Source organism: Scomber japonicus, chromosome 21 (assembly GCF_027409825.1).
Source record: "Scomber japonicus isolate fScoJap1 chromosome 21, fScoJap1.pri, whole genome shotgun sequence".
NCBI lineage: Eukaryota > Metazoa > Chordata > Actinopteri > Scombriformes > Scombridae > Scomber > Scomber japonicus.
Window position 1 is genome coordinate 4,509,840 of NC_070598.1, and position 12,500 is coordinate 4,522,339.

The following is a 12,500-nucleotide window of genomic DNA, read 5'->3' on the forward strand; positions in this document are numbered from 1 at the left end:
GGTTTTCTATCCAGAGTCTTTAGGGCTTTTTTATAGAGAGATTCTATTGGTTTAAGTGCTGTCGTACATGCCAGTGACCAGCTGGTTAATAGTTTGGTACAGAGTTTGACACTTTTTTGATGTGTTTCTTGAATGAGAGTGTCGAATCCAGGATGACTCCTACGTATCTGAACTCACTCACCAAAGCGAGCTCCTCCCCTCCCAGAAAGACACCAGAATGATCAATAGTTGGCGGTTATTATAAGTCAATCACAGCATGCATGAAGCCAATCACAGCATGCATGAAGCCAATCACAGCATGCATGAAGCCAATCACAGCATGCATGAAGCCAATCACAGCATGCATGAAGTCAATCACAGCATGCATGAAGTCAATCACAGCATGCATTTAGCCAATCACAGCATGCATGAAGCCAATCACAGCATGCATGAAGCCAATCACAGCATGCATGAAGCCAATCACAGCATGCATGAAGCCAATCACAGCATGCATGAAGCCCATCACAGCATGCATTAAGCCAATCACAGCATGCATGAAGCCAATCACAGCATGCATTAAGCCAGTGGTTCCCAAAGTGGGGGGTGCAGAGCCATTGCTGGGGGGGGGGGGGGCATGGTACGGCTACAGGGCTACATGCCTGAGACACTGACAAAGATTCACTCCAGAAACACACCGGAGTCTTATATTCTGTCACAGAGTGGGTCAAATATCTTCAGTACACAGTTTGAGCAGAATGTGATATCCTCAAGTTATTCTGGACTATTATCAATCATTCTTTGACATGTTTCTTCACACTTTATGGCGTCATGCTGAGTATGGTATGGTAAGAGACACTAGTAATCTGTAACAAAAAAAAAAACAGGCTCATTTAGCCCCACCTACTGCTCCTACTGCAAACTGCCAGGTTGTATTTGACATAGTTTGACACTTTTTTTTGATGTGTTTCTTGAATGAGAGTGTCGAATCCAGGATGACTTCCAAGTATCTGAACTCACTCACCAAAGCGAGCTCCTCCCCTCCCAGAAAGACACCAGAATGATCAATAGTTGGCGGCTTTTTAGCAAAAAACATGCAGACACTTTTTTTTAACATTTAAAGAGAGACATGAATCAGTGAGCCAGTCCTAAACATGAGCCATAGCAGTTAGCAAGATAGGTCCAAGTATGGATCTTTGAGGGACCCCTACTGGACAGTTCAGGTAAACTTCCTGTCGTCCTCCCGGGTCAAATTAACCCTGTCTGTTTTGACTGTTCCTTCTTTCCTTCCTCCCTCCCTCCTTCTCTCTTTCTTTCCTTCCTCAATCCCCCTTTCTTTCTTCCTTCCTCCTTCCTTCCTTCTGTCCTTCTTTCCTCCCTCCTTCCTACCTTCCTTCCCTCCTTCCTTCCTTCCTTCTTTCCTCCCCTCTACCTTCCTCCCTACGTTCTTTCCTCTGTCCTGCTTTCCTCTATCCTTCTTTCCTTCCTTCCTCCCTTCTTCTTTTCCTTTCTCCCTCTCTCCCTCCCTCCTTCCTTCCCTCCTTCCTTCCTTCCTTCTTTCCTCCCCTCTACCTTCCTCCCTACGTTCTTTCCTCTGTCATGCTTTCCTCTATCCTTCTTTCCTTCCTTCCTCCCTTCTTCTTTTCCTTTCTCCCTCTCTCTCTCCCTCCTTCCTTCCTTCTTCCCTCCCTCCCTCTTTTCCTTTCTTCTTCCTCCCTTCCTTCCTTGACTCGAGGACAACAGGAGGGTTAATTGTGTCGATACGACTTTAATTAATATGCACCTGCTGCCTGTGTGTAACTATGTTTGTGTAGTGGCATTAAGAAGGACTTTAATTAAAGTACACATATTATGAAAGTGTATTAAAGAAGATTATGAGCAGTAAGACTCTGCAGACTGACACAGATTTGTTAATCAAAGTTAATCTCATTTGTTAATCAAAGTTTGAAGCTTTGTCAGTTTATTTGAAATCCACCACAACACATTTTGTTTTTACTGGACTGAAACTGATGTAATTAATGCACAAACCTCCAAACTCCTCTCTGTGTCTGAATGAATAACACAGACTGTGCTGGTTGGTTTCTGCAGGTGCCGTCTCTCCCAGCAGTGAACGCTGACTGCAGCAGCACTGGAGCTGGACAGCTTGTCACAAAGCCCATAAATCTCTTAATTATCAAAGGAGAACCACAACAACTCAAAGTCAAATTTGACCTGCTGGTAAGTAAAAGAAACCACTGCTTCCTTCTTATGTTAAAGCCTCTGCATCTAGAGCTGGGAGATTATGGCAGAAATCAAAATCATGATTAATTGAACTTTTAACCTTGATTACGATTAATGAACAATTATCTCTTCTGTTGTCCTCGAGTCAAGGAAGGAAGGAAGGAAGGAAGGGAGGCAGGGAGGAAGAAGGAAAGAAGGGAGGCAGGGAGGAAGGAAGGAAGGAGGGAAGGAGGGAGGAAAGAAGGTAGGAGGGAGGAGAGAAGGAAGGAGGAAGGAAGGAAGGAAGGAAAGAAGGTAGGATGGAGGAAGGAAGGACGGAGGAAAGAAGGAAGGGAGGGAGGAGGGAAGGAAGGAGGAAAGAAGGTAGGATGGAGGAAGGAAAGAAAGAAGGAAGGAAAGAAGGAGGGAGGGAGGAAGGAAGGAAGGTAGGAAAGAAGGATGGAGGAAGGAAGGAAGGTAGGTAAGAAGGATGGAGGAAGGAAGGAAGGAAGGAAAGAAGAAGGAGGAGGGAGGGAGGAAGGAAGGAAGGAAGGGAGGAAAGAAGGAACAGTCAAAACAGATCCTTTCCTTCTTCCCTCCTTTCCTTCCTTCCTTCCTTCCTCCCTTGACTCTAGGACAACAGGAGGGTTAATGTCTAGTTTACTTGATTAGAACTATGTAAAGATGGTTTGGGTTAAAATCATCACTGGAGACAAGTTTTCAAATTCCTTAAAGATATGCAACCCTTGTTGTCATGGCAACGGTGAACACCACCATTAATTGACATGAGCAAGATTAGAGTTTCTAAATGTCGGTTTGGATCATTTTTCCATTAATTGCCCAGCCCTACTCTGCAGTCAAAGCTTTCAGTCATGACAGCTCTCTCTCTCTCTCTCTCTTTTTTCTCCATTTTCCTCCAAGGGTTGGAAGAATGTATCGCCGGTGGAGAGAGAGCTGACCGTGCTGCCGAGCACCAGAGTGTCCCGGATGGAGCTGTGCTGCCAGAATGAAGAGAATCTGGTCTTGAAGAATAAGGAAAAGATTGAATGGTTGGCTGGAGGCGTGCTGGAGAACCTGTTCTACAAACTGTACGATGAAGCTGGCAGAGAAGTCTCGCTCACTGCTGAAATAGCCGCCACGATCAAGGTGTGTTAACCTTCCTACTGGGTCAAATTGACCCCGTCTGTTTTTTACTGTTCCTTCTGTCCTCCCTCCTTCCTTCTCTCTTTCTTTCCTCCCTTCCTTCTTTCCTCCCTTCCTCCCTCCCTCATTCTTTCCTTCCTGCCTCCCTCCTTCTTTCCTTCCTTCCTCCCTCCCTCCTTCTCTTTCTTTCCTCCCTTCCTTCTTTCCTTCCTTCCTCCCTCCCTCATTCTTTCCTTCCTGCCTCCCTCCTTCTTTCCTTCCTTCCTCCCTCCTTCCTTCTCTCTTTCTTTCCTCCCTTCCTTCTTTCCTTCCTTCCTGCCTCCCTCCTTCTTTCCTTCCTTCCTCCCTCCTTCTTTCCTTCCTTCCTCCCTCCTTCCTTCTCTCTTTCTTTCCTCCCTTCCTTCTTTCCTTCCTTCCTCCCTCCCTCATTCTTTCCTTCCTGCCTCCCTCCTTCTTTCCTTCCTTCCTCCCTCCCTCCTTCTCTCTTTCTTTCCTTCTTTCCTTCCTTCCTCCCTCCCTCATTCTTTCCTTCCGGCCTCCCTCATTCTTTCCTTCCTCCCTCCCTCCTTCTCTTTCTTTCCTCCCTTCCTTCTTTCCTTCCTTCCTCCCTCCCTCATTCTTTCCTTCCGGCCTCCCTCCTTCTTTCCTTCCTTCCCCCCTTCTTCTTTCCTTCCTTCTGTCCTCCCTCCTTCCTTCTCTCTTTCTTTCCTCCCTTCCTTCTTTCCTTCCTCCCTCCCTCCCTCATTCTTTCCTCCCTGCCTCCCTCCTTCTTTCCTTCCTTCCTTCCTCCCTCCCTCCTTCTCTTTCTTTCCTCCCTTCCTTCTTTCCTTCCTTCCTCCCTCCCTCCTTCTTTCCTTCCTGCCTCCCTCCCTCCTTTCCTTCCTTCCTCCCTCCCTCATTCTTTCCTTCCTGTCTCCCTCCTTCTTTCCTTCCTTCCTCCCTCCCTCATTCTTTCCTTCCTGTCTCCCTCCTTCTTTCCTTCCTTCCTCCCTCCCTCATTCTTTCCTTCCTGCCTCCCTCCTTCTTTCCTTCCTTCCTTCCTCCATCCTTCCTTCTCTCTTTCTTTCCTCCCTTCCTTCTTTCCTTCCTTCCTCCCTCCCTCATTCTTTCCTTCCTGCCTCCCTCCTTCTTTCCTTCCTTCCTCCCTCCCTCCTTCTCTCTTTCTTTCCTCCCTCCCTCATTCTTTCCTTCCTTCCTCCCTCCCTCATTCTTTCCTTCCTGCCTCCCTCCTTCTTTCCTTCCTTCCTTCCTCCCTCCCTCCTTCTCTTTTTTTCCTCCCTTCCTTCTTTCCTTCCTTCCTCCCTCCCTCATTCTTTCCTTCCTGCCTCCCTCCTTCTTTCCTTCCTTCCTCCCTCCCTCCTTCTCTCTTTCTTTGATCCCACTACCTTTCTCCCTTCCTTCTTTCCTTCCTTCCTCCCTCCCTTCCTCTTTTCCTTTCTCCCTCCCTCCTACCATCCTTCCTTCCTTTCCCCCCTTCCTTCTTTCCCCCTCATTTCCTTCCTTCTTCCTCCCTTCTTCCTCCCTCCCTTCCTCTTTTCCTTTTCCTTTCTCCCTCCCTCCTACCTTCCTTCCTTCCTTCCTTCCTTCCTTCTTTCCTCTGTCCTTCCTTCCTTTCCCCCCTTCCTTCCTTCCCCCCTCCTTTCCTTCCTCCTTTCCTCTCTTCTTCCTCCCTTCCTTCCTTGACTCGAGGACACCAGGAGGGTTAATGCATCCTCGTTATTACGTATCAGAGCTGTTGTTTAATCATGTAGGAAGATTTTAAAGCACTATTTTTATTCTTCTCTTTAACTTTTATTAAAGGTTAACTGGACAGACGATGTAAACCTTAAAGATCTGGTTCGGGGGAAGCTGCCGGATATACAGGTTCCTACTCAGGTGCAGCTGAAGAAGACTTCTGCTGCACCTACCAACTTCTACCAAGTTTCCTACAACAAACAGGATGTGTCAGCCTCCTTTACTATTACGTAAGTCTCAAAGCCGGGATTCAGTGCTCGCAAGCTCAAAGGAAGAGTTCAATGATTTGGAAATGATGTCAGTTAGATTGATACTCATGTAGTTTAGCACAGAGATTTAAAACTAGGGTAACAACTAACACACAAAAGTAATGTTTGGGAAGGAGCAACAGTTTCCAATCTTAATGCTAATGTAGGTGAAGATAGTCTGCTGCTGGATTTAAGATAAGATATATAGATAAGATAAACTTTACCCAGTACTGGATTACCTTTAAAAATGTGAGCCCATAGACACAAAGCCTCACAGTGCGAACAAGAGTATGATCTTGTATATGTCTACCGACCTATTTATTTTACTTTTATTATTATTATTATTATTTATTTTTCTGCTTTTATATTCTGTCTATATAGTAGATACTCATTTTATGACCATGAAATATCGTTTTAATGCTTGATGTGCTGTGTTCTTTTCTCTTTCCTTTTTTCTTCTCTTCTCTTTTTCCTCTATTTATTTTTTCTCTTCATTTTATATATATATATATATATATATATTTATTTATTTTTTTTATTTTTTTTTATATATATATATAATGTTTTTTTTTATTTTTTTTTATTTTTTTATAATTTTTTATTTTTTTTATTTTTTTATTTTTATAATGTTTCTTTATTTTTTTATTTTTTTTTATTTTTTTATAATTTTTTATTTTATTTATTTATTTATTTTTTCATTTTCTCTACATTGAAAATCAATAAACATATTTCTAAAAAAATATATATATATTAAAATACAGCAGCAGATACAGTGATCATACAACAGTAACCAAGGATAATTAAGTGTAAGTAGTAAAAAGGTAACGTTTAGTTTTGGAGTCATGGTACAGGCATGAGAGTAGCATCTATCAAGATTTTCCAAAAAGTGCCAGATAGATTTTTCCCCGTTTTCCTGCAGGCCTCGTCCAGATGAACCAACCCGGCTAAAAGCAACGTTGCCTCAAAACACGATGAGGCTGGGAGAAACTCTCCCTGGAAACATCAGTGAGTATGATGAACCTAACCTCCCCCCCAAAATAATCTTACTCTTTAGGTGAATGGTTGATTACACTCTATGTTTCCATCCTCAGACCTTGAGCTTGTGGATCAGTACGATAATGTAACGAAGACGCTGACCTCCGCCTGCGTGAAGGATTTCTCTGTGGAGGCTGAAGGTCTGGACAAGTCAGCCGTCACCTTCACATGGCAGGTGAGGACAAAGATACATGAACTTTACATTTAGAGAGTGAAAGATTTCAGTCCTTCAGTCAAACACATTTCACTTCCTCCACTTCACCTCTTCACCTTCTTTATCCTCCTCCGCACCATAAAAGAAAGAAAGTTTTGGAACCACTGCATTAACCCAATCACACATAGACTGTATAAAAGAAATAGACGTAACATCCGTGACGTCACCCATTGGTTTGTGGACTGCTGCTCGGAAGCCAATAGTTTCTAATCTAGGCAGCGCCATCTTGAAAATTTCAGGTGCATGCTGGGAAAAATAAAAACACAGATTCTACTTATATGGGCATGAGGCGGGGTCATGGGCGGAGCGGGGAGGTTGCTATGGTTGCGAGGGCTGGATCTCGAGGACATTGGTCAATCAACCTGTCAATCAGGACGTAGCCACGCCCTAAGGCATACCCTGCTTTATCGTCACATATAAAATCAGGGAGGCCAAAATGTCCCAAATGAACATCATACTGCATTGAAGAAGGCTTTAAACTAGCGATTGAGACCATAAACACATTTTGAAAATGTTTACTGAGGTTAGAAATCAAGTGAGAAGTTGGTGAATTCTCCATTGACTTGTATAGAGACGGTCGCCCCCTGGTGGCCTTTTGATAGAATGCAGTTCTAAGTTACTTCCTCATTTCAGAGGACCAGAACTCCCCGCCTGCAATCACAGCATTTAAGCATGAGAGGGTTAATCCAACAATAAAATATGAATGACACTGACACTGATAAGGGACGTTGAAACACACTTTATCTGAGTACAAAGCAAACATTCCTCCTCTGCTTAGGGCGGCATCAGAGGCATTCCTGCATGAGCGAGGGGTAATTAATGTTTCTGTGGTCAAAGGTCATCGTAGTGAAGTGGAAGACCTTTGATTTATGGCCCTTATCAATTTATAGGCTCTGCAGGTTTGTTGTTGTAGTAGTGAGACGATAACGAACACTTTGTGAGTCTCAGAAATCAGCAGGAGTCTTCCAAGGCTGAGGGCAGTAGAGTTTTAGAGAGCAGTAATATACTTCATACCAGAGGTGTCAAACTCATTTTCATTCAAGGGCCACATACAGCCCAATTTGATCTCACATGGGCCGGATCATTAAAAATATGAAAGGAAGGAAGGAAGGAAGGAAGGAAAGATGGAAGGAAGAAAGGGAGGAAGGACAGATAGAAGGAAGAAAGGGAGGAAGGACAGATAGAAGGGAGAAAGGAAGGAAAAGAAGGCGGAGAAGGAAGAGTAGACAGGAAGGAAGGAAGGAAGGAAGGAAGGAAGGCAGGCAGGCAGGCAAGATGGAAGGAAGAAAGGAGGAAAAGGAGGAGGAGACGGAAGAGTAGACAGGAATGAAAGACGGAAGGAATAAAGGAAGGAAGGAAGGAAGGAAGGCAGGAAGGAAGGAAGGAAAATAAGACAGGAAGAAAGGAAGGAAGAAAAAGAAGACAGGAAGGGAGGAATAAGGAAAGTGGGCCGGATTGGACCCCTCGGCAGGCCGGATCTGGCCCACGGGCCGCATGTTTGACATCCCTGCTTTATACCCTTCCTAAGACCTCCTCCGATGATGTCATGCCTAACTCTAACTTTTTGCTGACACTAGCATTTCTTAAACAACGCCCACACACTTGTCCTGATACAGGGGTGTCAAACTCATTTTCGTTCAAGGGCCACATACAGCCAAATTTGATCTCATGTGGGCCGGACCAATAAAAAGATGGAAGGGAGGACGGAAGGAAACAAGGGTGGAGGGAAGGAAAGACAAAAGGAAGGAAGGAAAATGGATTAGGAAGGAAAGGAAGGAGGGAAGGAAAGACAAAAGGAAGGAAGGAAACAAGGATGGAAAGAAGGGAAAAGTGATAGGAAGGAAAGAAAGGAGGGAAGGAAAGACAAAAGGAAGGAAGGAAGGAAAAGGGATTAGGAAGGAAAAGAAGGAGGAAAGGAAACACAAAAGGAAGGAAGGAAGGAAGGAAGGAAGGAAAGAAAGAAAAGGGATTAGGAAGGAAAGGAAGGAGGAAAGGAAACACAAAAGGAAGGAAGGAAAGAAAGAAAAGGGATTAGGAAGGAAAGGAAAAGAAGACAAGGAAGAAAAGAAAAGAAAAGAAGATGAAGGAAAGATGGAAGGAAGGAAGGAAGGATGGAAGGAAGGAAACAAAGAAGGAAAGAAGTAAAAAAGGGAGGAAGGAAAGAAGGACAGATGACAGGATGGTAGGAAGGAAAAGAAGACAGGAAGGAAAGTGGGCCGGATTGGAAGCCTTGGCGGGCCGGTTCTGGCCCACGGGCCGCATGTTTGACACCCCTGCCCTAATATGTCCATCCTGTTTTTTTTTAATTCTCTCATACAACACACACTTGTTTTATCTGCCCCCCCCCCCCTTTTCGACTTGTTCCCTTGTCTCACTCTCTTGGCGCTATTTCATTTAATCTGTCCCTGAACTTGACGCTGGCTGCTCCCTTTTCATACCCCCTTTCTTCCATCTGTCCTTCTTTCTTTCCTTCTTTCCTTCTGTTCTTCCTTCCTTCCTTCCTTCCATCTGTCCTTCCTCCATTTCTTCCTTCTGTTCTTCCTTCCTTCCTTCCTTCCTCTGTTTCTTCCATCTGTCCTTCCTCCCTTTCTTCCTTCTGTTCTTCCTTCCTTCCTTCCTTCCTCTGTTTCTTCCATCTGTCCTTCCTACCATCCTGTTTTCCTTTCTTCGTTCGTTCCTTCCTTCCTTCCTTTTTTCCTTTCTTCCTTTCTTCCTTCCATCTGTCCTTCCTCCCTTTCTTCCTTCTGTTCTTCCTTCCTTTTTTTCCTTTCTTCCATCTGTCCTTCTTTCTTTCCTTCTGTCCTTCCTACCTTCCTTTTTTCCTTTCTTCCTTTCATTTGTCCTTCCTCCCTTTCTTCCTTCTGTTCTTCCTTCCTTCCTTCCTTCCTTCCATCTGTCCTTCCTCCCTTTCTTCCTTCTGTTCTTCCTTCCTTCCTCCCTTTCTTCCATCTGTCCTTCTTTCTTTCCTTCTTTCCTTCTGTTCTTCCTTCCTTCCTTCTATCTGTCCTTCCTCCATTTCTTCCTTCTGTTCTTCCTTCCTTCCTTCCTTCCTCTGTTTCTTCCATCTGTCCTTCCTCCCTTTCTTCCTTCTGTTCTTCCTTCCTTCCTTCCTTCCTCTGTTTCTTCCATCTGTCCTTCCTACCATCCCGTTTTCCTTTCTTCGTTCGTTCCTTCCTTCCTTCCTTTTTTCCTTTCTTCCTTCCATCTGTCCTTCCTCCCTTTCTTCCTTCTGTTCTTCCTTCCTTTTTTTCCTTTCTTCCATCTGTCCTTCTTTCTTTCCTTCTGTCCTTCCTACCTTCCTTTTTTCCTTTCTTCCTTCCGTCTGTCCTTCCTCCCTTTCTTCAATCTGTCCTTCTTTCTTTCCTTCTGTCCTTCCTACCTTCCTTTTTTCCTTTCTTCCTTTCATTTGTCCTTCCTCCCTTTCTTCCTTCTGTTCTTCCTTCCTTCCTTCCTTCCTTCCTTCCATCTGTCCTTCCTCCCTTTCTTCCTTCTGTTCTTCCTTCCTTCCTTCCTCCGTTTCTTCCATCTCAAAACTCAATCAGTAAGTGCACTTTAAATCAGGAATGAACATACTTCCATCTGTCCTTCATCTGAATCCCTAGTATATCCATTAATGATGAATATAATTATCATTAGGAGTGTAATATATATACCAGGGGTGTCAAACATGCGGCCCGTGGGCCAGAACCGGCCCGCTGAGGGGTGCGATCCAGCCCACTTTCCTTTCTGTGTTCTTTTCCTTCCTTCCTTCCTTCCATCTGTCCTTCTTTCTTTCCTTCTGTCCTTCCTACCTTCCTTTTTTCCTTCCATCTGTCCTTCCTTCCTTTCTTCCTTCCTTCCTTCCTACCTTCCATCTGTCCTTCTTTCTTTCCTTCTGTCCTTCCTTTTTTCCTTTCTTCCTTCCACCTGTCCTTCCTCCCTTTCTTCCTTCTGTCCTTCCTTCCTTCCTTCCTTCCTTCCTTCCTTCCATCTGTCCTTCCTCCCTTTCTTCCTTCTGTTCTTCCTTCCTTCCTTCCTCTGTTTCTTCCATCTGTCCTTCCTACCTTCCTGTTTTCCTTTCTTCGTTCGTTCCTTCCTTCCTTCTTTCCTTCCTCCGTTTCTTCCATCTGTCCTTCCTACCTTCCTTCCTTCTGTCTGTCCTTCCTACCTTTCTTCCCTCTTTCCTTTTGTCTGTCTTTCCTTCCTTCCCTTCTTATTTCCTTCCTTCTTTCCTTCCATCTTTTTAATGATCCGGCCCTTGAATGAAAATGAGTTTGACTCCTCTGATATATACACACTGCAGTAGGATGCCAGCAGATCCCCTTCACTGTCATAGGAAATAAAAGAGCAATTACAGTATTATGTTTATGCTGCTCAAGCAATTTAGAGAGATTTGATGGTTCTGTGCATGTGTGTATTGTCAGATTTCACTTCATGCAGTGTGTTTAAAGTCAGCTTTGTTATATAATAAACTCATTTCTTTGCCATCATGTAAACAAGACACTTGGCAGTCGGGTTCGAGGATAAGAGGAACCTGAGTTCTTGTGGAGAAAGTTGGTTTCCATCCACGATGTGCATGAGAACTTAATAAACATAAGGTGTTTCTGTGCCAGCTGAGCAACAGGATGTACAGTCAAGCCCGAAATTATTCATACCCCTGGCAAATTTTGACTTTAAGTTACTTTTATTCAACCAGCAAGTTGTTTTTTGACCGGAAGTGACACAGGCGTCTCCAAAAAGATAAAAAGACGATGTACAAAAGGCATCATTGTGGTAAAAAAAATATTTCAGTCAGCTTTTATTTACATTTGAACAAAAACTGGCATGTCCAAAAGGGGTATGAATAATTTCGGGCTTGACTGTAAGTAGTTTACATAGCGATGCATCCTCATAATTAAATAATTCCTTCCAAAGTCAGGTAAAACTGAAACTAGCATGAAAATCTCCTCTATAAATCCTAAATAAATCTGTTTCTACTAGGACTGGGCCAAAAAAAAAAATGCGTTTTTTTACATTAATCGCAATTTTTTTGATTTTTTTCTGGCGATTTTTTTATTTTTTTATTTATTTATTTTTTGGACGACTAATCTTTATTATACGATCATGTATTCTGTGCCATTACACTCCACAAAGTCAAACCGGCCTGTTGTGTTTTGTCTCTTTATTTATTTATAAATCTCACAAACTGATGTGATGTGTGTTTTTATGTTTTTTGTAAATGTGACTTATGATGTATTATCAATAAGTGTTTGGTTCAACCTGTTCTTGTTTAAGGAAACAAAAATCACAATACGTGTTTTAATCAGAATCGCAATTTAAATCAAATCGGGACCCAAAAAAATCGTTAGAGAATCGAATCGGCACAAAAGCATATCAGCCCAGCCTTAGATTCTACCACTGAACATTTCACTATTTTTAACATTCAAACACACAAGTTGTCCTTTATCTGTCTGTCGGTCCTTTTACTGCTCCGAAAAAGTCAGGAAGTAGTGTTTCCTATCAATAATACAGGAAGTGAGGGAGCTGCAGTTTGTATTTATGTAAATTTACAGTAATCAGGTTATTATAATGCTTTCTCTTTTTTTCTTCCCTTCTTTTTGAGTACCTTTTAAACGTTCTTACTCTGTGTGTTGAAATCAGGGGAGCAGCGGTTCTGTCGTATTGACGGGGGTTCGGTTCCAGTCTGGGACCCTCGGCTCCAGAGAAATCATCTTCAGCTATAAGAGCTACGTGGAGCGAGTCATCGTGGAGGCGACGGCCGGAGTTCCTACGCAGTTTAAACTCATCAGTGGACCAGAGATGGTAAGAAAGAGTTTTTATAGAGCTGGACTTCTGTTGCAAATCATTTCTCCCCTTTCTCCAATACTCCTGCACACTTGAGATGCTTTTAATTGTTATATTTTTAATGTTAAGAATATTTTTTTTATATTGAGGCACATTAATGGCACTTTTCCACCACACAGTTCTACTCG

The 12,500-nt window shown here is 43.3% G+C and overlaps 1 protein-coding gene across 1 annotated transcript in view; it reads left to right on the top strand.

Annotated features, from left to right (window-relative positions):
* The window catches only part of smchd1 (structural maintenance of chromosomes flexible hinge domain containing 1), a 51,988-nt gene that overhangs the window by 32,863 nt on the left and 6,625 nt on the right, over positions 1-12,500 (top strand). Inside the window, 6 exon segments of the mRNA XM_053342826.1 lie at positions 2,065-2,193; positions 3,097-3,321; positions 5,119-5,282; positions 6,220-6,305; positions 6,392-6,510; positions 12,169-12,330. Coding sequence (XP_053198801.1) covers positions 2,065-2,193; positions 3,097-3,321; positions 5,119-5,282; positions 6,220-6,305; positions 6,392-6,510; positions 12,169-12,330 — 885 coding nt within the window.